This window comes from Pyxicephalus adspersus, chromosome 4 (assembly GCF_032062135.1).
Source record: "Pyxicephalus adspersus chromosome 4, UCB_Pads_2.0, whole genome shotgun sequence".
Lineage (NCBI taxonomy): Eukaryota > Metazoa > Chordata > Amphibia > Anura > Pyxicephalidae > Pyxicephalus > Pyxicephalus adspersus.
The window spans coordinates 45237177-45263106 of NC_092861.1; the positions used below are offsets into that span (position 1 = coordinate 45237177).

Genomic DNA, 25930 nt, shown 5'->3' on the forward strand with positions numbered 1-25930 from the left:
TGACCGATGGGAAGAATGTCACCCTTACAGATAGCCAAAAAGATCATTGGTATCTGCTAAACTGACCTGAGAGGTAAAATTGCTCATTGCTCAAGGAACCCTAGTTGAGAAGCATTTGTATAAACTTATTAATTGCCAAGAGTTACAAAAAGTGATTGCACTGTGTATTTCCCTATGGCTTGTGTAGACAGGCATCATTTACCTGCTTTATAATTCCCCTGTATTCCATTGAGAAACACAGGGACCCAGTGATGATGTTAATGAGTCCACAATAATGTACCAGAAGATTTTACTTAATAATTTGATTAGTATGTTGGAAGGGAGGGAAAGGGGGAACCAGGGCAGGCTAAATATAATCATAATAAAGTTCAACTTTAAAATATTTGTTTTCAGTTTGCTTCTCTGCAGTCTGAGCTGTTGGTTGAAAACACAATCACAGAGCAATCAGTATGCACAGCAGCAGGACAAGATGCACTCAGGAACAAAGAAACTGTATTTAAATTTATACAATATGGCAGATTAGCGAACCCTTGAAGAAAAGGACATTATGACCATGACAACCTTTCATATTCTAACATTTCATTAGAAATATTCTAAGGATTATGGGCAGTGCTACCACTTTGCTCCATTTTGGTATCTAGAGGGGATTTTACCCACAGGTAATTTTAACATGCTGAGATACCTCCGATGTGACCTCAGAAGACATCATTCTGGTGAACTCTATGAGGACAACACCTGCTTATACCCACAGGAGGCTTCGACAGATGCTGTAGCAAACTGAATAAAGCATGTCCTATTTAACTACAGCTTTAAACAATGCCAACCTGTGAGTGGGCAGATGTGTTTCTCACAAGGTTCAAAAGAACAAATAGAGTGCCCAGCATAGATTATTCTTAACTTGACACAATAAAACAAATGCCCATGATCCTTAAAAGACCTCTGCTGTGCTTCGAGTTCTGGAAAGTTTATCTTCTATTCAAATTACTAACTGCAGCTCCATTTATAGTACAAGAACATTTAAGGGACTTTCCCCATTTGCCCGTAACCCGTTTTATTTATACAACATGCTACTGGCAAGAATTTCGTTGCCATTCTAAATACAGACGTGGACTGAATACTATTCTAATAAAATGAGCGTGCTGACTCTAGCAGCACACCACATCCCTGGTCACCATAAAGGGACAGTGAGCACAAAGAAAGAGAAAGAATAAAGTGGGTAATAATTCAGCGTCTAGTACGAAGGGCAGCAGCTAAGCTACTGATGCACATTGCCCAGTTTTAGACCTCACTGGACAATAAGAATAAAACCCCCAGGCTTAATGACATATGAATACAGTAGATCACATCTGCACAGCGTGTGGTAAAAATGTAAATGCGTCAGTGTGCTGCAGAACTGAAGAGCAAGCACACATCAGTGTACAGCCAGCAGGTGGTGCAGTCCTCCATATGCTTAATGAATCAGCTTCTTTTGATTTGCATGTTGAGTGAGGTCTGTTCTGGTCATTACCTTCCACACAATGCACATGACTTTTCAGAACTTGTGTGTTGTGTCCAATTTGTCTGCTTTTACTGTGAATTAAGAAGCGGGTTTTAATTAGATCTTATTTGCTGACGGACAGCTGACTGCAGGGAAATCCTGTTTTTGTGTGCGTCTAGTGTGCATTTGGGCAATTTGTCCCTCCCTTTTTCTAGCACCTTTTGCTGTTCATAAATTGATTGAGCAGCTTGCCTTTTTTCTTTCTTTTTGTCCTATAATTTAAGGATGCACCCATGGGAGGCCTGCAGCTGCTTTAGAGCTGGTCTGGGCTTTTCAAGGGCTCTAGTACCCCAGGACAGCTGGGGTGACCTCTGGGTAAGTTTTGCTCTCAGTTCATGTGTATATTTGTATATATGATCTACTGTTGGTAATCTCACTGCTTAGTGCTAGGATCAACTTAGCAGAAGCTCCTTGATAGTGGCAGGTGGCTTCCACATATACTTGCAAATGTATGCATTGAAGACTCCTGCCTCTATTATAGTACAAGCAGGTTTTAATTAAATAAGTTTGCTTGTTTGCAGCTGGGTGCTGAGGGGAATTTTTTTTTGTGTACTCTAACCAGAAAAAGCCATAGTTGGAGAGGACCTAGCCTTCGATGCAAACATTCAGCATGTATAGAACAGTCTTGATAGAATAAAGTTTTGAGGTGAAGTAATACTCTTTAATTGACATCACCTAAACTCAAAACTTTCTGTATTGATCAATAGTTTACATTTTTCACTCTACTAATGCAATATAGAGAAAGTAATAGAAAGGTTTTCCTGAAAAGACTGTTCTGAGCCTGCCAAAAATCTATGCATTTATCTATCTGCTGAAGGGAAAGTTTAGAGTTCAGAAAATGCCTACAGCTTTTGGTTGTATGCCTGGCAAAGGAGGGGGCCCAGAACAACATTTTTCACAGGAAAGGTATTGAACCTTTCTATTACTCTTGTGTTGTCTGTCCATGCAAAACTACTAACACGGTTTGACGTTTTAACCCCTTACCTCCCACACTGTAAACTAAAGTAACTCCACACTATGCCCTATCTGGGGACATATTTATAAATGTCTCCTTAAGAGCCTACAGTCTACACTTGCTTGTTCTTGATCCTGACCTTGTTACCATGTTGGGTCCCCACTGATGATTGACACCAAAACAGATTTTAAATGAATTAAAAACAAAAAAAAAAAACTATTATTTCAACATTTATGTACTGAATTTCAGAAATCACAAGAATGTCATTTACATAATCATTTGTTCTCCTTTCTGCTTTGCAAGAACTTTTTCTCCAATTACACTCAACTTTTTTTTTTCTTTTTTTTTTAATCTTGGACATCTGTATCGTTTGCTATTATACCAAGACACTCACACCTAGCTTTCTGTTATTGAACTTTCCTTTTTAAAGCCTAATTGTAGTTTTAAAAACTACACCCCACCCCCAAACTGCTAAAAAATGCTAATTTTTTTTATGGAAACTGTAAAAAAATAAATGTACCTCACTCCTACAGGCTTCCTCCTCTGTGCATCCTTCAAGCTGTGGTTGCAAGATCGGTAGTCTTGCATTGTTAGTGAGGGCCAATCTACAAACTTGAGGTTCAGAGAGGAGTGCATTGTTGGAAGGGGAATTAAGACAATAAGGTAAGTAAGCTTTAATTTTTACAGTAGCCCTATGCAAAAACAAGAATTTAACCTTTGCTGTGTGAGGGTTTTAAAGTTCAGCTTTCAAACTCATGGGTTGGAGTTTTTTCTCAATCAATCATCATTGAAAGTATTTCATGCTTCTTACTAATTCATCCAGTGGGGTGTTTAAAGTCAAGTTGAAAATAAACACTTTTACTGTAGTGAAAGACAGCAGGTGTATATGACCATGACAGTTGGTTTGCAACAAAACACGCAGTCAAACATGCACCTGCCAGAAACTGACATTTAGAAAAGCTGTACAATTACTATAAAAGAAAAATTTCAGAGTTTCAACTATACAAATAGAGGTTAATAAAATTTTACAAATTTGGACAAAAATGAATATTTATCTGACTAAGCATTTGTTTTTATGACTTCAGCTGGGCTTCAAGGATAATTTGTAACTATTTCTGCCTTTTCAAGGGCCTGCCGTCTTTTACGAAACTTCACTATCACCACTTTACACGATACAACTAAAATAAAGTTACTAATGTCTAATTACATCCTGTTTTGACTACAAAGATACTCTGATCTGTGGGCTTCAACCTGAACAATGATAATTTGGGGAAAAATATAATATTTAGCAATTGCAGTATTGTTGGTAGTGATAATAATGGAGATGCACCTTGAATAATTATGCAATATAAGTATACAATATAGTACAAGTTTTTGCAATAGCGCCTAATTGTCCATAGTACAAAATATTATTATATCGTTCCATTTGGAAGCTTCCAATATCTCTTTCTCAGTTTTAAAGTATACAACATATTTCACTAATCTCCCCCTCAAAACTTAAAACTTTTTTTCCAGAAGACATCTGACATTCACCAACTATCTAAACCTTAAAACATTTCCTCATTGATTTAGGGGATCTTTGTTCTAATGCATTTTCTAGACTTACACAAGTTTTATGATACACTGGTAAATTCACTTTATATTTAGTATGGTTTGCAGGTTGTAAGCTCGGGCATTCCTTTTTTGATTGTTTTATATTTTTACATGTGTTTTATTGTAACTTTTGTAGAACCTATATGTTTTTTATTGTAGAATGTTTCTTACGTGCAGTGATTTATAAACCAATATGGCTTAAATGCACATACTGTTGAGAACTAAGTGGGATGATACCAGCTCAGTGGTACTGGTAAAGCTCCTGGTCCAGACATCATCGAACAGCAGCATAAAATAGGAAAATAACACACAGCCAGCAGCACAAGACAGCACAGACGTCCTTAGAAGTCCAGTGCTTTATGAGGCACTTAAACACAAAGTAAGCATTATAAAATACAAAAAAGTGCACAAATTGAGATTATTTATTGAAGCTATTCTTTATCCGTTTGGTTTCCTGAGCTCTGTCATTTGTTATGATTACATGGGCTTGGTATCATAATTGACTATTTCTGTTAACTTATCTGCACTGTTTCTTGAAAAGCATTGTCCAGTAACGTTTTTACTATGTTTTGAGTTACCTATATTACCAGAACATTCTATATTTCAGACATTTCTATTCATAAAACCAATTCAACTGGAGAGAGATTTCATGTAGATTAAGAAAATAATGCATTATATATCCACTACTCACTGATCTCACTAATGTTCCATCTTTCTAAACTGGTTCTTCCTCCTGTGTAAGAAGGTTGTGAACAGCTACATTCAAGTGTATGTGATGGCTAGGAGTACACCCTTTTTCTCATCTGTATTTTTGTCCTTGCCGAGTTTTTTTTTTACTTCTGTCCTGGTGATTACGGTCACCGAGACAAAAAGTTGCAGAAAAACCAAACATTTTGAGCTTCATCAGCAATGGCTTCGGACTATAATCCAATGGGAACACTAGTTGCACTAACAATCCTTTAAAATAGAAATTCTTTCTTGAAACTTAAAGAATCACGCACATTTTATATTTTTAGGTTACTCGAACATCTCCAACTAATCCCAATAAACAACCTAGACTGGCTTCTTATAAAAGAACACAGATTTGTTTATCCTACTTTAACATGACTAAACAATCAATTACACCATACCAATAAGATGGCATTTGCACAAAGACAGACTCTTGTTAGCCATAAATGACAACTAAATGATCAAAAGAGAGGAGAAAACTGAAATGGGTTTTTAAAAAAAGTTTTCATAAATCTAAGTGACTCACCTTCCATCTTTTTCACTGACTGTTTTTGGCAACAGTTCTTTATCTACAAAAGCTACATTTGGATAATACCAGACTGTGAAACGATTATCCTGAATTCCACACAGTATGTTAGATACATCATTCCATGCTAACGTATGTACCATGCTGCCTACAAAGAAAGAGAGAAGAATGTGAAGATAGATAAATGATTGAGCATGATTTAGTACTACAAAATAGGGTTTTACAACTAATGTCAGCACACAATGACATAAGTTAGTCTTACATACCAATTTTGATAGATATCTGTTCTTTTCCAAACTTTCTAACTGGACTGATGTAGAGATCACAGTTTTTGTCAATAAATGCAATTTTTCTTTCAATTGCTGGGCCTCCTTGATCAAGAGCAATTTCCATTACTTCAATCTAAAATAGAAAAGTAACAATGAATAAAAGAAACAATAAATTAATTCATGCTTACATATCTATAAATCAGCAGCCTGGGAAAGGCTAAATTATGAGTGCAGAAAACACTGGCCAACCAATAAACACATTTGAAGACCTCATGAAGACTGGATAGCTTGTACATCTTCGTGTATACAGGAGATTTTCCTATAGTTCTGGCACAAGTTGTCAGGGTCCTTTCTATTTTTGGGAATACCCACAACATTTACTGTTTATGTTGAAGAGTGAACACTCTCATTTCTACATAGTGTGTTGGTTCATTTATCAAACCATGGAATACCTTGATTGGATTTGTAATGGGAATCCCTAGGGATCCAAATGTCTTCCAAATGGGAGTGGTTTACCTGCTTTATGAGGCGCATCCTGTCATAAAATTATCCTTTGTGGAAAAGACATCTTTAAAGAGATATGCAAGCATTAAATAAGCAGGCTTTAACTGGCACTTTATGGACTTCATTTATCCTCTTTGATGCAAGGAATATACAGAAAAATATATTAGTTTCTAAAAGCATTGGCTGTCTATTAAGGAAAAGCTAAATCTTCTGTATGACAGTCTATACAAGTACCAAATGTGATGCACAAGAAGCCCCATAAAGTAAGCAAAAAGCTACAACCAAGCCAAACCCTCCTTCATTTGCGCTACACACACACACACACACACTCCCTTTAATCTAGACACTTCAGTTTACAGTGGTTGGTTTCAGCACCAGAAGCAGTGGTGTGAAATCAGAAAGCAGTGGGTATGGCTGAATGTGGCTAAGTGTTATTCACAACCTAAAAACTGCTGAATCAGTAATAAAATGCCGGCAGCCACTACCTCTGGAAACATGCTTTTATTTCATTAAGTAAGCACAGAGTAAATGATAGTGGCAAATGCAATCTGAATTCAGGAGCATTGCAGCATCATTGCTACCCAATCACATAAAGTTAGATTAGGTTGATATCTACTGGCAGAATTAACAAGAATCTGTGGAACTTTGCAGGTGACTAAGAGAAAACTGTAGGTTCTAAATAATATTATTAAACAGTATTTATAACAATATAACCAACATATTACCTAGTGCTATACATCAAGTAGGGAATGCAAATGATTGATGCAGAGAAGGACACACGAGGACCCTACCCAGAAGAGCTTAATTATAGTTATAATTAAATGTTGCAGAATAGTTTTAGGCAATAAATCTACTTTAAGTGGGCTAGGATAAAATTAAAAAACCATGTATAACGTTTACATTAAAAAAAAATCAAAGCAAACAGAATTTAGGAAACAAGTTCACTGCTAATTTGGAGATTTTCCAGCATATGCAAGTTTGCCTTCGTAGCAAAAAAAAATGTATTTTATTTTTAATATCAACATAAGTAATTGTAAATGTGAGAAAAGTCATATGACAGTGATATGACAATGGATTTTGTAAAGCAATGTGTAATATGTTGCTATATAAATACTGGCTGATAAAATTATTAATATGACTTTCCTATACAGAGCATTCATTATCCACTGCAAAGATTTTAAATTGGGGATCAATCACAGGTATCTATGTACGAATAGATAAAGCAGGGAATCAGAAGAAATTAGGAATCAGAAAGCAAGTCTACATAATCAACATTTTAGCTGTACTATGAAATTTGGCTGTAGTGGATTACACATAACATAGAAGAAGGTATACCTAATAGACTTAGCACAAGCAGTTCACTGATTCTACGTCGTCTTTTTTTTTTTGCCTTAACTTGTGCTTTAAATATACCATCTTTATTCCTAAATAATGCCAAAGAATAGCCTTGATAAGCCTTTTTCTCTGTACACAGGGGCACAGCATTCACTCACTTTTGTGAATAAACACATCTTACTAATTACTACTGATATTTTGTTTTGGGAGAAATAAAAATATGACTTTGCTTGAGATCATTATGCCCTTTTTGTGACATTGCAACATATTTCATAGCTCTGTCTCATTATGTCCTACAGAAAAACTCAGCTCACTACAGATAAGACTGAAAGAAGGCATGTGGCAGCATCATATTGCTCACTATCCATGGAATTTAATTCACAACTGTGTGTGGTCCAGCTGGAAAAAATCCATGTGGAGACAAAGCACTAGTTATACAGTAGTTAACCTCTACTTCTGCAAAAAGTGTCTTGTGCGATTTTACTTTTTTATTCTACTTTTCCTCAGATACAATGCATACAAAATGACCATGGAGTTATCACAAAAGTGCATGTAAATTTCTATAGCAATACAAGTTAAAGGGCTGTTTTACCTTGTGAGCAAGTGGTTTTCCATCCCCTAGTGGCTTCCCTGATAATGCATCAAAAAAGTAGATCACTGTGAAATAAAAATAACACAATGTCACACGTGTTAACTGAAATATACTTTATAATTATTGAACTTTTGTTTGTTTTCTTTACAAAAAAAGTGCTCTGTTTTCTTGGAGAATAGAACAATTATTATAACAGAAGTAAAAACTGAATCCTATACGCATTCTAAATGATTTAAAAAAATGACACCCCCCCCTATCAGATACAGCATTTAATTCTTGTTTTTGAAAAAAACAAGCTTGAAATATTATGCAGACCACATCCCTCTCCAACACTAGGTTCTCCTTGTATCGTTGAATCCCTGACCCCTTTTTTTGACCACCAGTTCCTTCTTTTCTTCTCTATGCTCACTTACCCTAGCCTTGCTTCTCATATTTCTATTTCTACTTTGGCCTTGTTACTTCTAAACTGTTAATGAAAAAATTCTATTATGTAGTTCTTGTTGAATGACTGCATACCCAGAGGCAGTACATCTTTTTCACATTTTTATTTTATGCACTTTGAATACATACACATATTGATCATTTATGTATTAACTATCCTAATATATTTCAAGTTTATCTTCTGCTAAAAATAAAATAAAAAAATGAATGCTCATTATGTTTAACGCCTGAGTAATACCTACCTTAATCTAGGGTCTTCCTGCAGCCAGAACCCTTTTTTTATTAGTTTAGGAAGTGCCCAAAATTGGGCTTTATATTAAACTACACAATCAGTTATGTTGTGATAAGGTATAAAAACCTTTTAGATTCACAATTTCTTTTTATTGAGCTACGTGGACTTTCTCTGAAGCATTTAGACTGAGCATGTAAATGTCCAAGTCTGAAATTCCTATTTATTCCAATGCACAACAGAGAGTTTTCTTAATGGTCTGTATAGAAAACACATCCTGCAGAATTTGGAAACAGCTCCTATAAATGTCCAAAAAACGCCTACCAATACCCCAAAACACATATAAATGCTCAAAACACCCCTGCTGACATATATGGGGCAGTTTTGGGGGCATTTGGAAGGCTATTCCCCTATGCTAACTTTTCTCGGCCACATATCTTTTTAAAAAACCTCTATAAACACTTTAAACACTCATACAAAAGCTGCGTAGGCATTTATAATCTTTAAAATAAAGTCAATGTAGACTTAGTCTTATTAATTCAAAAACAGGGTATATATATATATATATATATATATATATATATATATATATATATATATATATATACATACTGTGTAATTAGGATTGCTAACATCTTGGTTGTTATCTATATCCCCACCACACTACCTTCTCTCCTTTCCTCACAGGGTACACTAACAAAATGGATTACATTCATACAGCACACTAAAAAAAATTTGTTTTTTGCTCCGCTACTTACAGCCTTATTTGATAGCAAATGTTAATATTAGGATGCCAGATCTTAAAATTACCTTTTGACCAAGCTGCTGAATACATAGTTTAGCCACACTTATATAAACTGTCCTATATGCCAAAGTACGGTTCAACTAGCACTGCTATTCAGACACCCATGTCTGATAGCACAATCAGGTCAAAAACCCTGGGACATCTTAATAAAAGATACTAAACTGTATTTGAGCAATGCAGCCTGCCTTCAGATCTGCATGTGACTATAACTGTACAATGAAGGAGTATTGCTTTTCCAGGAAGTTTCCAGTGTTAGATAAATAGCTCTGTGCAATGCAGCAAGGACCTTATTGGCGGTGGTCAATAGATTAATCCTCCAATAAATACTCAGGAAACCCCTAGAAATCTCTAAAGGGAGCCCAGATTCCAATGAATAGTGATTGAAAAGTCTGTAAAATGGGCTTGTACCAGCAAAATGTTAATATATATCTTTTTCTATACAATTAATCTATTCTGTAAAGACTATAAACTATACATTCTATCAGATGTTCTAAAAAGCAAAAAAATAAGTAATTTGAACAGGAACATTAACCAAAAACGGTTATTTAATTTTGTGTGGTCTAGCACGTTCAGACTAGTGGTTTTTGTAAATGGTTTAACTGCTCAAAAAATAATATTTTTATTGGTAAGTATAGACATGTGCAAACTGCTGAAAACAGTTGACAGTCTGTTACCACTCCTAGCCGCTAGGTTTTGGGGCAATTATTTACAGATAATGTTATGTGAACATGGACAGATAACAGATTTGGAACAAGCATGTACACACTGAAGTATTACCCCCATTCTCCTTTTTATTTTCTAGGACATCACATCCCTAATTAGTAAAGTATGAATAAGGATTATAGCCTCCAGAACCTGCAAGCCTAACATGAATCTGTAACAGTAGTGCTTCTTTTCACACGCTGACAAAAAATTTAGATCTGAGCATTGCCCAGTAAAAAAATAAACAAAACTTACACTTCTCTTCTGTTTTATCCTTTATAGCAATTGTATCATTGCTCAAAGACACAGTCTGTGTATTGAGAATATCTGTTCTAATTGCAGGAATCTTTGGGCTGGAGATAAGACGACCTTCATAGGAGTATAAATACAGACTACCACCATCCACCAGGAGGAAATGCCTGCAAGAAATCAAGGAAGGAAGTGACCAGAAAGCAGGTACACAGTCAACCAACTGTACTTATTCAAAGAACCCTTTAACAAACAAAACTGTAATCTTGTGCTGACAGTCCACTGGCTCAATGATGTATTACCAGCTGCAAATTTTAGCTTCTTTCCAGGTTTGTCACAAGTGAAGTCTGTTTGTGTGAGTTTGCATTTATGTTGTTATCACTTTCAGTAGTTCACATGTAGGTAGACAGCTGGATTAGATTAACATTAAAATGTGATGGGCCTGCAGCAGACCCTTTTCTTTTTTAACAGCGAACTATGCAGCCTTTAACAAGGCATTTAATCCAGCACTCTAATACACTGTAGAGAAGGGAGGAGGAATGTAGAATGGAATGCCTGTCATTTGTTACAAAACACAGAGCATATGGTTTATTGGAAAGGGATGCCATAACACAGGGCTTCTCATTTAAATTAGCCATGTGCATGGAAGAGCATTTGACTTTTGCTAGGCCTATTTAACCACTTCATTGCCAATAGCTAAACCGCCAACCAATAGGGTTAAAGCTTTTTGTTAAGTTTGTGCAACCTTACATTATTAAGTATGAGTGTCTTAAATTTTGCACAACTATGCAAAGCCAGTTTCCTGTTTATAATAAATGGTGTTGATGTATTATTTGAGTGGAATATATTGCTCATGAGTTTCCTCTATTAAAATGTACTGAAACACTTCTTCATTTGTGAGTAGTCTAAAAACACCAAATACTAAGATACATACAGAGAACTGCTGCCACATATTTAAGGTTGACCTGGCATGTGGTTTAGCATTAGAGGATAGCCCCATTAACAATAGATTAACATATATATGGCACATAGTGTAATGCCATAGAGGTCAATGTTCTTGATATGGAGGGTCTGAAGAGACTGGAGAAAGGCTACAAGCATGGTTGGAAACTGTAGTTGGAGACTAAGAACATGCTGCAGATGTAGTTGAAGATTAAGGTCATGCTGCAGCAGACTGCAAAATGACTAGCACCATATCTGAAATTCTTTTAAGCAATTATAAAGAGATTTGTTATAAAACCAGTATACAAAAGGTTGGGTACTGTACATAGATTAATTGCTATGTGGAGGCTACTAATAGATTGAATTTATTTTATTATTAAATTAATAAAATATAAAAGGAATACAGCTCCAGCTAATTAGAACTGGACAATGAAAATTAAAACCTCTATAAAAATGATTTCAAACCTTTCACATTGCAAAATCAAGCTGACAGTTCCTTCTTTGAGGTCAAATATAAGTGGTGTATTCCAATTCTTTGTGCTATAAAAGAAAACAAATCAATAACTTGCATTGTTGCTGAAACATAGATAATATTACCATTATAAATAAATGACTAAGAGAGGTTTTACATTTTTCATTTTTGAAGGGATCTTAAATCTGCCTCTGGCCACTACCAGAGTCACATTGATTTGTCAGGATTCAACATTCTAGTGAAGTTCTTTATGGCTTCTTAGTAAAAGCCTGTTAAGCATGTAGATGCTGGGACAACATACCTAGTAGTGAAATGTTATCCTTTATTGCAAGTACATCTTTGAAAGTTGCCAATAATACAGGTCATGGTAAAGCAAGCAGTTAGTTACAGTCAACTGGACCTCTATGATGTTGACGATGTTCGCTGCTTACCAAGCAGCTTCTTCTTTTGTTCATCTCTATTACATGGAGTGGTAATGAGATTAGTAGTTTACACAAGAAAGAAAAGAATGTTTTTGCTTCCAATTCATCTCAGGGGAAGTGACAAAAACATGCCATTTCTAGCAAGATCAACATGTTTTTTTCGGTACTTGTTGAAAAGTCTAGGCTTTAAAAATAAAAACTAATGAAGCCAGCACATCTAAGGACTGGTAAGCTGCGATAAACATATGTGCATTATGCTCTGCATGGTTAAGGACTTTAAAGCAAGAAGAATGAAAATCATTTGCAAGGGAAAAAAAAAAAGCTGAGAGGGGAGCTGTCAAAGTTGTAAAGTGAAGGCCTCAATTTGAAACAACTTTGTGCTGTACAGTAAGGAGAATGCAGTAGTATTTGCTTCCAGCTTTGAAACCCTCCATAAGAAATGTTATATCAGCTACATGCAAAAGCGGTTCACATGGGTGCAGCAAAATTAAGATAATGGCTGGTCTTGGAGAACTACTGGCTGTCCGCAAAAAAGTGTGAAGCCATAGAAACAAAGGCTGATATTTATGCACTGCCTGCCCCTCATTTGTATACTGTTAGGATTTTGTAAGCATGCTGTTTTGGCTTCATGCTGGAAATAACTTCTGAAATCGAAGATGGATTTTAGGTGATATATTCAGGGGTGCTAACCTTATATTTTAATTTTTTATTTCAAATGGTACTAAGGTTAATCTTATGTCTGTTGGCAAATATTTGTAAAAATATGGCCTAACAGCAGCATTTTAGAGTTACTATACTACACTTAGACACTTTTAAAGAATATCTAAAACAAAAATGTATTATTATTATTATTATTAATATAATAATAATAATATTAATAAAATAATAATATTAAACAGGATTTCTATAGTGCCAACATATTATGCAGCAATGTACAGTACAAAGGGGGGGTTGCAAATGACAGACTGCTACAGACAGTGGCACAGGAGGACGAGGGGACCCTGCCCCAAACAGCTTACAATCTAGGAGGTGGGGAAGTAACACACAATAGGAGGGATATATATTGCAGTTTATCAGGCCTTGTGATGCCTGCATTTTCCTAACACACTCCTTGCTCTTTTGAGGCTACACTTACTTGTATTGTATCTATTGAGCTAGCCAAAACTGGCAAACAGACTGAACTAAAAACATTTCTGACTTTGTTTCTCTACATTAAAAAAGGGAACGCAAGGGAATATGGGGGACAAGTGGTTTAAAGAAGGAAGACAATATTGTTTGAGAGATTGTTTAGACCTAAAAATTAGGACATTTATAAAATGATTTTGGCAATAGAAAATTGTCATTTACCCTGCTATCTGCTGACAAAATGAGGATATTGACCAGAGCTTCTGTAATTAAAAGTGTCACAAATGTTTTCTTTAGTGAAAAAAATGTTTCAAGCTGAACTGCTAGGGAAAAAAATTATAACTTCCCTTGCAGTGGGGTTTTCTTAACATTGTTAGGGTTAAATGCTTGTGCATTCCTAGGGGAATTTGAACAAGGAGATTTGATTACCTCATCACCTGTTTCCGCAGGTGCTGCATCTCTTCTTGGTTCCACTGTATAGGCATGTAGGTGGGCACTTGGTGTCCTCCCCTTACAGTGCAGCGCTATTGATCCTGCATTGTAGGGGATGGTGTCAATGTCTGCTACCTGATGCCTGGTTACAGAGGAAGCTGCTTGGTAGGGAATAAGGTAAGTAAATCTCCTTGTTCTGTCCCCCAGTTCTGCTCTTGCATTGCCTAGAGTTCAGCTTTATTGTCTCATAAACATGCTGTAATTGTAATAATGTAATTAATATTTTGCATGAAAATGAGCAATTTCATTATACTTAATTAATACTGAAAAGTTCATAACGTGTCATAAAAAGATACTTGTGACTATTACAGGCGGTATAGCCTTATTAGGAAAGAAAAAGAAAAAAAAGTTAACTTTTTTTCATCTGTGCAGCTGTTCACAAATCTGGAATATTCTTCTATCTAATAGGGGCCTAGATCATGAACTTACAACAATGGAGCTAGGGGCCAGCCTTTCACTTTGTAAGCTTGATGACCAGACTTAAAACAGAGAGCTACAAAAACAATTACTTGAAAGGTTTTTCTTGGCGTTAGTCCAGATGTTTTGATTCTTCTGCTTCTCTTAGAGGCAGAGTGGATTAGGAACAACAGTACCACCTGCTTCCTATGACAGTATTTCAACAAAGGATGCGAGTTTGGTATGGCATCGGCTTAAAAGACCTTTGTCCCACACATGATTGAAAAGCTATGAATCAGAGGAAACCGTTCACAGACAGACAACCTACTTACCTAAAAACATAACACTGGAGAGAGGTGGAAACCACTAGATGACCATATTTCAGCGTTGCCTTAATGACTCTGTCACGGAACTCCAACAAATCTACAGAATCATTAATTACATTGCGTACCTAGAAACAGAAACTCTATCAAGTACCAGCCTGAATAAACAATTTCATTATCATTTGAAATCACTGTGTATATATATATATTAACAGTACTGTAAATAAGCCTGGATTAAACTTTGATGTGTAAGAATATCAGAAAAAGGAAAAGAACCTTTTGAACTCAAGTATTTTCTACTACTTGCCATGTCCTCTTGTTTTGTCATTGTTAAAGCAGATCCAAACCTGGTCACTTAAATCCCATAAAAATAGGACATATGAGGCCTTCATTAGAATAATACCTTGTAAGTGTGTCATGAAGGTATTCCAGTTGTGCTCCTGTATGATCACCTTGTCATGTGCACCTTTGGTGGATACTTCACCATCAAGTCCAGCTCAATACACATTAATGACACATTTGAACACATTGAGCCTGATTTATAAAAGCTCTCCAAGGCTGGAGGGGATACACTTTCATCAGTGAAGCTGGCTAATCCACCAAACCTGGAATGGATTTCTTCAAAGTAATTCAATATTTGCTAGCAAATATTTTGAATCCTGGACCAGGTCGATTCAAAGTTTGCTGGAGCGCATAGCTTGACTGATGAAAGTGTATCCTCTCCAGCCTTTGAGAGTTTTAATAAATCAGGGCCATTTTGTCTGTGCACCGAATAATACCACAGAAGCCAATGGAAAATAAAATATATTATCTAACTTTACACTTCCAAACCCTCCATCTCCAAAAATACACCCAGGTATTTTATATGTTTTCTACAAGGAGGTAGGGGTCCACCTAAACTTTTGGAACATTTATATTAATTAGTATTATAACTGCATGGGCAGCTTTATTGCTAAAGGATAACCCTTAACATATGCCCTAAACCCTAATATTTCTAGGCTTTACATTTTACCACCAACAGTAGACCATAACCTTAATATTAAGTTTTTAACTGAATCCTTAACACATCCCTACTGGGCACCTTAACTATCAGTGCCAAGAATCTGGCATTTAGAACCACTGACACACTGAACACAAAAGGTGAAATTAGGAGTTTCAAGACAATTTTTAGATCATTTTCTTTTTTTTTGCATGCAATGGAAATAATTGTCATAAATAAAAAAGACTTGACTGTTGTTGTGATGTAAAAGGAGTGACAAGCAATGCTTATCCTTATTGACAAAACCATTTTAAGAGAAAAAAAACAAACCTGCATTGCTCGTCTCTTGGTCAAAGTTATTTCAAAATTTTTCCACTCCCAGTGCTGTTCAACAATATGAGCAAAAATAACGTGACCATTTCCACAAGCTCCAGCAACCTGCGTTCCATCAATGGACCAAGCAATACTGAAGATGCTGCCAGTGTTTGGTTTTTCCAAAGCATAGGACCACTGCAAAGTATAAAAAAAGATTTCTTGTTATAATACCATCATTTACTGTATATCACTAACCTGGTATATTTTTACAGCCTAAAAAGCTGACCATCAAAATCAGCTGTTAAAATTGTAATTTTTATTAGGAAGGCTGGCAATGTGTTAGCCTTCGCTGGGATTTGGGGCAGTATTCCAATGTGTCAAAGCTTTGTATGCATACTTAATATTTGTTACATGTTAGTGATCATTTCCAGTGACAGAATGAACAAAAGCTTTACAGACATTGCCATTCTGTTCTTTGGAGAGGGGAAGGGATGAGTAGAAGGCAGCCCGCTGCATCCTTCCAATTAGGAAATAACAGCAGTAGTTTGTGTGAGTCTTTTAGTGCCCCTACCTAAATTATTTCATTTAGGTAGGGTCACTAAGAATAATACCACAGAACCAATCACCTTCACCAACAGGCTCCCATTGCATAATAAAAATATTGTACGATGCAGTGCTGATGATGCTGCCCTTTGCACAGATTTGGGTACAAATGTTGTTTATTTAAAAAGCTATTTTTGTTTTATTGAACACTTATAAAGATATACAGATATAAAGTGTGTTTTTTTATATATCAGTCTAGTAAACCATAGTAAAAATGATTTTAGCGCGTTCATGCAAAAAAAAAAAAAAACACCTCCTGACTTGTAGGCTTGTACCTAAAATTTCTATGACTTCTACTTTAGCTAAAGTATATATAGCCCCCAGTGTTGTTACTGAAATAAAAAAAAAAAAAACAGTAATTTGACCATTATTTTGATATTGGTATAAATATTTTTTTCATTATGTCCAGAACTTTTTTAAGGAATTTAGAAGAAATCTTAATATTCAGTTAAATATAAAATATATAACATTTATCAATTTATAGTCAGAAGGGAAAGCTCCAGAATATTCTTTATATGATTACTAATCTTAAAATCCAAATACATTTTTTGCACAGAAAGTAAAAATGACATTAAAGAGCAGATAAACAGTACAAGAGTCAATCCCTTACTTTTAGGCTGGTAGGTAAACGGTACAAGAGTCAATACCTTACTTTTAGGCTGGCCATGAGGTTGTGGGGTGGTTACCGCTTCCTCATGCCAGGTAAATGCTGTCTTTGGGGAGATGCTACGAGTTTCTGCCGGTGGCAGCCCAATTAAGAATAGATGGGGACGCCAGTAACTGGTACTAGTCCTGCTCTTGTACTGTTTACCTGGTACCTGATGTCATTTTTATTGGCAAGGTGCCTGCCACAAGGAACCTCAATCTCTCAATCCCAAAGCAGGTTTGAACCTGCTGTTATTGTAAATTCTATCACAGTGTAAAATCCTTCCTCCACTGTAATCAGCAGACAGGACCGGGGCACTCTCCTTGGAGCAACAGCTCTCTCTGCAGCAGTCCAACATGCCCCTGGGAGTCAGATCTGCAGATGTTCAATCAGCAACACTTACTGAAGGGAGTTTCATTTGGGAGGCGTTGAAAAAGGCGAATTTACAGAGCACCGTCTAAAATTACACACACAGTTAAATCAAACTACCTCCGGTAATATGCTGCTGTGTGGAAATTTAGAGAGAAGGGGTTTGAAAGCAAACAGCTACTGCTATGATTTCTTTTTAGTAAACTCATGATGATCTTTGACACTGGTGTCATGGGTGTATTCTGCATTTAAAAGATTATAAAACAAAATTCACTTTTTTTCCCTTTATTTTTGGAATAAACAGGGAACGTTTAAAATCTTGAGTTTTTATACATTTTTTGCTGTCTGTTTCCCATTGAAGAAATTTTTCTTTATTTCCGTTCCTGCAAAAATGACAGGAAGTGGGAGCAACTACCCCAAAGACAGCCATTGCTCACGCCTATTCTGGTGCTGCTCAAAACTTATGGATTTCTTTTCATGTATTTCTCAGTGACAATGGTCATGACAGAGAAATTGAGAGGGTGAATTTCAGCAGCAATTAAAACATGCTTATACATGTACTTTATGGGGAAAATTGAATATGACATTTCTTTACTGATATTCAAAGCTATATATTAAAATATACAAATGTATGTTAAATACAAGGGGCCTAAATAAAAGGCTCCTAGGCTGGTGAAGATACACTTTCATCACTGAACCTGGGTGATCCAATAAACCTGGAATGGATCTGATCCTGAATTGAAATAATTTGCTAATATCAAATTACTTTGAAATCCATTCCAGGTTTGCTGGATCAGCCAGCTTCACTGATGAAAGTGTAAAAAAAAAAAACTATACAAAAACAAATATCTAAAAATAATTACAGTTTGCCTTTTCTGTTTAAAGGATCTTTTTTATTTTTTGGGAGACATTCTTTTCAAATAAAGAAGAAACAGTCAAATAACTTTGAGACCTGTATACATTATCTTTATCATGACATACACGGAGACCTACACATAAAAAAGCAAATAATCCTACAAAATTTAATGTAAACCACTACAAAAAAAAGTCAGACATACACAAAGATGTCCTCACTCATAACCTCATCACACGCATGGCTCCAAGACTTTTCTAGAGCTTCCTCAACTATCTGGAATGGTCCTCCCCATCCTATTTGGCTTGCTCCCACTTTCTGCCTATTTAATAGAGCACTTAAAACCCGTCTTTTTAAACCCGCCTACTTGTTTTCTTCTCCTAAACCCTCACTACTTCCCACCATTCCACATGCCCCCCTCCTTTTGTATGCTACTTCCCCACCTCCTAGATTGTAAGCTCATCTGGGCAGGGTCCTCTCCTCCTCCTGTGTCACATTCTGTATCTGTCTGTTATATGTAAACCCTATTTAATGTACAGTGCTGTGTAATATGTTGGCTCTATAAAAGACTGTTTATTATTATTAATAATAATAATAATAATAATATTAATTGAACACATTGTAAATATACAAACATATTACAACTACAATTCTAACTCATCAGAGTCACATACATTGTAAGACCCAATCTTGGTGTTAATGGGAAATTTATTCTGGATATTCTCAGCTTGAAAAAATGCTCTACAACAACTAGTACATATCTTAGTCAATTCCTTTTAAACAACGTTAATACTCAGCATCAACACCCAACCCCTTGGCATGCAAAGGCTACGTTTTGGTCACGGTGGGTTAAATATCAAATGGAGTATAAAAGCGTTTACAATGAGACCAAAAATGAGTGAGGAAAAACGTTAAAGTAGTAGAGTGGGCTGAAGACTGTGCACACCTGAAACAGCTGGATATCAGACAACAGAGAAGGCAGTGGCAGAGGTCAGGGCCGCTTCAATGAATATGAATAGGAGATGACACAGCAAGCGGCTCAAGTCTGCTAGAGACATTAGCAATATATGCAGGCATATTAAGATTGATCCGAAGAAAGATGAGTCAAGCTTACCAAATGGAGCTGAAATGCAAAGCTAATTAAAACACTCATTAATCAAAGCCTGAAAAGGAACTTTATCCACTAACTACAATAAAAAAAAAAACCACCTTCTTTAAACAAAATATGTCCCAATAGAAAATGCTGGATAAATAATTGTGCACATTACGCAAGGAATATTTAATGCATTTGCCATATTTAGAACTATAATTTCTTTTACAGTGTACATGAGTCCACGACTATCAAGCTCTGGGGAGACTTGTCAACTGCTGACATATAAATATAATGAGGGCAGACAAGTGTAACTGAAGGACTCATATGAATTACTGCTAGTCCATTTATTTTATTGAGATACTACACTAAAAGGAATCAGATAATGTTCTATACATGCACGCTTAATTAATGTGGATTGGGAAATGGTAACCCGAGTGAATCTGGCCAATAGAACCAATACGTCTAAAGGTAATAAAAAAGAATGCAATGCAAATATTACTACTGGTCTAAATGTAATTAAGTCATCTGTAAAAAAAACATGGCCATGGTTCTGATGATAGACAAGTGTATTTATCTTGTTTATACAGTATAAACACTGGTGGCCAATTTATGTAAAATCGGTGATCAGATTTGATTGATTTCATAAGGCCACGTTTATGAAACTGCAATCAGATTTTTATTGTGGTATTTAGTGATTTATTGTGGTGCCTTATTAACCTCAATTGCATATCAGAAGCTCAATTCACCTAAATGAAGTTCTATTCACCACTTTATTTAACTGCTTATATCAACTTTAAAAAAATGGCAACACAGACATTACATCTGCTTATAATTATTTTTAAAAGTGTCAATAAGCAGAAAATGTGGCAAAAATAGCATTTAACATATAAACCTTAAAACTGTAGTCCATGGCACAATATGTTGGTGGTATATAAATACTGAATTTATTAATATAAATAATAATAATGGTGTTTGTCAGTATTAAAGTAGCCAATATTTGCTGGTGATCATCATCTTTCAATATCAAGTGGTGACCATCTAAAAACATTTTGCTGAAAAGTGGTGATTAACACTTTAATAAATGGATTATTGGATAATGGATAAATTATTTATATAAAAAAAAAACAATGTTTCTGGTTAACAGGCTGGTCGCCTTTTGTTAATTGGACCCAATGTTCCATATAGCACTAAAAGTATTAACCAAAATAAAACCCTATGATCTATTACATCAGGTTACATCATTGGATTTTTGTGTATTTTAATTTCATTTTTTATGAAATTAGAAAAATTAAATTATTTAAATTTAATTATAAAAATTAGAAATTTTAAGATCTATGAACACATATGATACATGCAGCATTTTTAAGACAAAAAAAAAAAAATCAAACCCAACAAATCCTGGGACTACCAAGTCACACTGACATATATAAATATAAATATATATATATATGGCAATAATTAAAGGTGTATTTCAGATAAACCAGACTTACTTTCTATTGAAGATTAGTAAATATAAGCAAAGAGTTTCATGATCCATGTTGGCAAAATCTTAACTTCCTTCCTCTGGTTTTAAACAGAAACCCAATTTTGTTCTACTATTTTTGATAAATGTTTCTGTTTTCGGTTATTATGGATATATTGCAAAAAGGCATCCTAAAATGGACCTAGCATCAGATACTTTTTTTTTTTTTTATAATAAAACCCACAGGATGTCCCCAGTCTTCCAATTTTAATAAAGACAAGGAGCACCCAAACCTGTAGACAGAGGAAATACTAGGAATTTCCTGGCCCCTACTGGGGACATCGCTATGGCACCCTTAATTCCCAGTATGATAATTCAGAAAATGGCATGATTTTAGACTGGCCACTGCCAGGAGATGATTGGTAGAAGAGGTCCCCATGAGTTATGTGACTGGCCCGAAGATATTAGGTATGGTACACAAAGCAAAGTAGGAAAAAATATTGTGGTTGGGGTCATCCATTGGGGAGTTTGATGTGTGTATGAATGTAAGGAGATTCGCTTCCCGAATGAGTCTCTACACCAGAAGAGAAAGGGAGATTTCCAACAATTCTTAGTTGGGTCTCTAGGGCAGAATGTAAAGGTAATCACCTTAGCGGGACACAAGACCATAGCCACATAGTAACCCCATACTACCTGTATTGATTACAGTAAATGAGCACAGTATACTGCTTATGGTGATATTTCTTCTGCAAGCAATAAATCAGTATTCTTGCCATGCTGATAAAACTCTAGATAAGTTCATGCCAGACAGAGTAAACAGGGCTGTAGTCTGTAACAACTGGTTGTCTGTGGAGTAACTTATCTAGGTACTTTATTTGAATTGATGTTAGTTTTGCAGTTCCCATGAGTCTGGTTATGCTATCTTGTCATAAAGAAATATTCATATGTTACCAGTTTCTGAAATCCGAGTACTTGAAACTGAGATACGGAGCGCTCTCATGTGAGAATGTCGGCTAGAAAGTCCACTGTTGTATTACACTTGTTCTCTGAGAACAGTAAAACTTGGTTTACCATCCCATGTGCCTAGTAGAGGATTTTCTTTCAAATATAGGGGGAATTAAAGGGGCTTAGCACTTGGTTCATAAAAAAATTCTGTGGGATAGCAGTTATAACTACTGCACGATTCTGATTAGAAATGAGTCGCTTGTAATGAATTTCTGGCAAAGTAGAAGGAAACATTTAGTTCTAAATCTAAAGTAATTTTTTTTTAACACACTAGAAAGACGTGCAAAATACACACCCAAAGAGTCTGATAAAGATTCGTTATCTCACCTGGCATATCCTGTGCCAAATTAGTATGAAAAAAAACAAAAATAAACAAATGAATACAAAAGTGCTTGCTTCACAAAAAAAAAAAAAAAATCAGAAAAAATACATTATATACTATACATATATTATAATCAGAGAAGGGCATTGTGAATGTGAAAAAAAAAAGATCCATGTCTGAGGGTTGACATTGCTGACAGGGTGAGAATTTGTAAAACCCCCATTGTGAAAGGGAGCAGTGCAGCTATTTTCCTCTGAGGTTTAATGCAAAATGTGAACCGGAGTCCACCAACATCTCCCTGGTATTAAATGAGTACAGTCTGTCCTCCATGTGTAGCAGAAACTATTATTATTAGTAAACAGGGTTTATATATCGCCAACATATTACACAGCACAGTACAATAAATGGGGTTTGCAGATGACAGGTTCAGACATTGACACAGGAGGAGGAGAAGACCCTGCCCTGAAGAGCTTAAAATCTAGGAGGTGGGGGAAGTCTCACACAATAGGAGGGGAGATATGTAGTGGTGGGAAGTAGTGAGGGTTTAGGAGACCGAAGAAGACGGGTAGGCAAGTTTGAAAAGATGAGTTTTGAGTGTTCTTTTAAAGGAGCATTAAGTAGGAGCAAGTCGCCTAGGACGAGGAAGACCATTCCATAGAATCAGGAATCTGTAGAAAAGTCTTGGAGCCATGCATGTGACAAGGTTATAAGTTAAGAAGTCAATGCATGCAAAGACATACTTGAATCAGCAGTGTACAAAGTCCAAATCATTATTTTATCATATACCATCTACCAAGCTTCAGAGTTCAGATTTCACCTGCAGATGATCTCCTGACCTACATTAGACCAGCTTCAAACAGGATATGCATTTTCATAGACTTCTATGGGAATACAAAACCAGTATGATGTAAACCATAGGCAATAGACACACACCCCATTTATGTTACTAATTCACCTACCTATGTTCAAGTGGACACTCAGTCTAATGGGTGTCCATCTGTCATCAGAATATTCTATTCTGCTAAAAAGTAAATACAGTGCATGTATAGCAAATTGCTCACTACATAGAAAAGGTAACAATCAGCGTCCTTTCCCACAGTGATTTTTCATCAAGCTGAAAATATTTCTGTATGCAATACTAAACACTCACAAGTAATTAACATTTACATTCCATGAGCCTTGACTTGTCATATCCATTTTAGCAATCAAGCTGCAGGTCAATATTCTAATTATTTACTACAATACAATACACAATGCCAATTTGTAAGTAAGTAGTACAGGGTGACCATCTGAAGTGTGATCAGTATGAAAAAGTGCAACAAAACAACTTTAAAAAGGAAACATGTTTTGAGAAAAATAAAAAAACATTTAGTAGAAGATCTAAATTATTCTGACAGACCACGGTCAAATGGTACGTGCACAGGTATTTCATCATATTGCAGTCCTCTAAAGCAAATGAGGCTTAACCTCGATTTTATGAAACAAATGATTTATGTGCATTTTAGTTAGTTGGAAGTACAGACTGTACAGTGTGGAATGTTAGCTGCATTAAAAAATTTCACAGATAAAACAAGGCCAATAAAACAAAGTATTTTATGCTGATCAGAATGATGTAGTGTTGTATATATTTACTTTATATAAAGGTATGTACACGATGATGAGCACATAAAAGCTCCCTATGGATTTTAGTAGAAAAACAAAAATCAGATGAATAAAGGACATGGCAACAACGCCAGAAAACCTAAACTACAAGTTGTATTATATTAGAAATATAATTACAGTAATAAGAAAATATGTAACTGTTTTAGTACCTTTTTGGAAAGACAACACCCAATTCCAGGACCATCCACCTCCAGTCCTCGAGGGTCAGGATCCACATACTTTTTTAGGTATTTCTTGACAGACAGCAGTAAATTTAGTAGGAGTCAAAACATTACTGTTTATAGAGACCAGTTTGTGGCCCTTGGGGACTGGAGTTAGACAGTACTGTCATGGAGACTGGGGGATATAACCAGGTTCCTTTTTAGTAGTGCCATGGAAAAAAAAACATATTTAACATCACTAAAACCGAACAATGCATGCATCTTCATCCCTTTTGGTCAGTAAAAAATATCACTGCAAAATGTATTGTTAAATCCTATTAATAATTATCAATAAAAAAAAAAAAACATTGTTCAGTCAAGAAATCTTGTAAGCTGCTACATTTTGGTGCTTACCTTTTACCAGTTACATTGTTGCAGAAAAATATTGTACTTCAAAGTTTCTCAACCAAGGTTCCATGAAGTAAATGGCTTTATTTATTTAAATAAAAACACATCTTCAAACCATTAGGTAGCTCATTGGGTTTGCTTAACCTCAAGAAATGGACACAGGCAGATGCCGGTCCAGGCATTTTATTCTTCATAACAGATGCAACGGTAATGCCCAACATCTAGATATGAAGATATAAATATGAAGATATAGATATGAAGATATAAACATGTTTATGACAGGTCTCCCCTTTCATTTTCTTTTTTCCCCTTAGACTAGAACTGATAATGGCTAAAAACCATGTGATCAAGGTGAAAGTTCCTTCAAAATGTTGTCCTTTAAAGAAGCAGAGAAAACAAGCCTGCAAAATGTGTTGGACCATTCTTCAACATTTCTTTAAAAGGTTGAATATATAAAAAATTATAAGGGCGATTATTACCCCATGGTTGATACAACTAAACAGAACAACATTTGATCTTAAAAAAAGGTACAATTAAATGTACTACGTTGACTGTTTTGGAAAAATGATTGCCTATTGAAATTATTTGTGATTGTTCACTGATTTTTCTAGCCTAATACTTTTAAAATAAAATAAGATCTTTCTGGCCATAAAGTCCTACTTGTCTCTGGGACCCTCACTTATACAAAATCTTCTACTTACATTATTCCAGCTAATTTATAGGACTTGAACAAACTCTCCTCATTATGTTATGAAGAATGGGAAAGAGGGCTGTCACTGTATTCCTGTCCTATGGTGACAACATTGTTCCTCCTTAAATACAGTACATTGAGTCAGTATTGTCACTGCATGATAAGAAGCTTGTTACTGGAAGGTGAAAATAAGCCACCACACATTCTTGGGTTTAGATCTACTTTACATAAAAATAATGAATATCAGAATAGGTACAAAAAAATCTGTGAATATTAAACATATCAAGAGTTTAATTTGTAGGCTTCCATTGATAGCCTCTGAAAATGCTTGTTGTCAGGCTGTTCCTCTAACCCATTTTTTCAGTGATTTGAGCCACTTAATAAGTTTACAGATAACAACTAGACTTAGTGATCTGCATATTTATGCGAGGTCAGTGACTCAGAATTTACTGAAGATGGAGGAGGATCATTATGACGGTCAGGCCAATAGAATTTTAATTCCAATAATGGCAGCCTACACTTTTTTCTTATGACAGGAGTATTCTTCTTCACATTAGTAATACAAGAACCTCTTTTTTCACATTTACCGCTGTCTGCAAATGTGAATTTTTAGTTTTATTTTTGTGAGGATTAAATGTTCTCCACGACAAACATGAATTATTGTACTATAATTGAAACACATATGTCCTAATAACCCTATGATAAGTTTAGTGCAAAGTGTCCAAAGTGTGTTTTTGCAATAAC

At 35.5% G+C, this 25930-nt stretch overlaps 1 protein-coding gene and 1 long non-coding RNA gene across 4 annotated transcripts in view; one reads left to right on the forward strand and one right to left on the reverse strand.

The window, feature by feature from the left end:
* The window catches only part of IFT80 (intraflagellar transport 80), a 61593-nt gene that overhangs the window by 12871 nt on the left and 22792 nt on the right, over positions 1-25930 (reverse strand). Inside the window, exons 7-13 of the mRNA XM_072408045.1 lie at positions 15948-16127; positions 14648-14766; positions 11874-11948; positions 10473-10636; positions 8041-8105; positions 5607-5742; positions 5341-5488 (exon numbers count right to left, since the gene is read on the reverse strand). Coding sequence (XP_072264146.1) covers positions 5341-5488; positions 5607-5742; positions 8041-8105; positions 10473-10636; positions 11874-11948; positions 14648-14766; positions 15948-16127 — 887 coding nt within the window. The remainder of the gene's footprint in view (positions 1-5340; positions 5489-5606; positions 5743-8040; positions 8106-10472; positions 10637-11873; positions 11949-14647; positions 14767-15947; positions 16128-25930) is intronic.
* Positions 1628-25098, forward strand: LOC140328446 (uncharacterized). 3 transcript variants are annotated; one of them, XR_011920290.1, is made up of 4 exons: positions 1628-1852; positions 3026-3155; positions 10560-10673; positions 24810-25098. It is a non-coding gene; the product is annotated as an uncharacterized lncRNA (long non-coding RNA). The 3 variants fall into 3 exon arrangements; XR_011920291.1 differs by lacking the exon at positions 24810-25098 and adding an exon at positions 14485-14958; XR_011920289.1 differs by lacking the exon at positions 24810-25098 and having other exon boundaries at positions 10560-11345.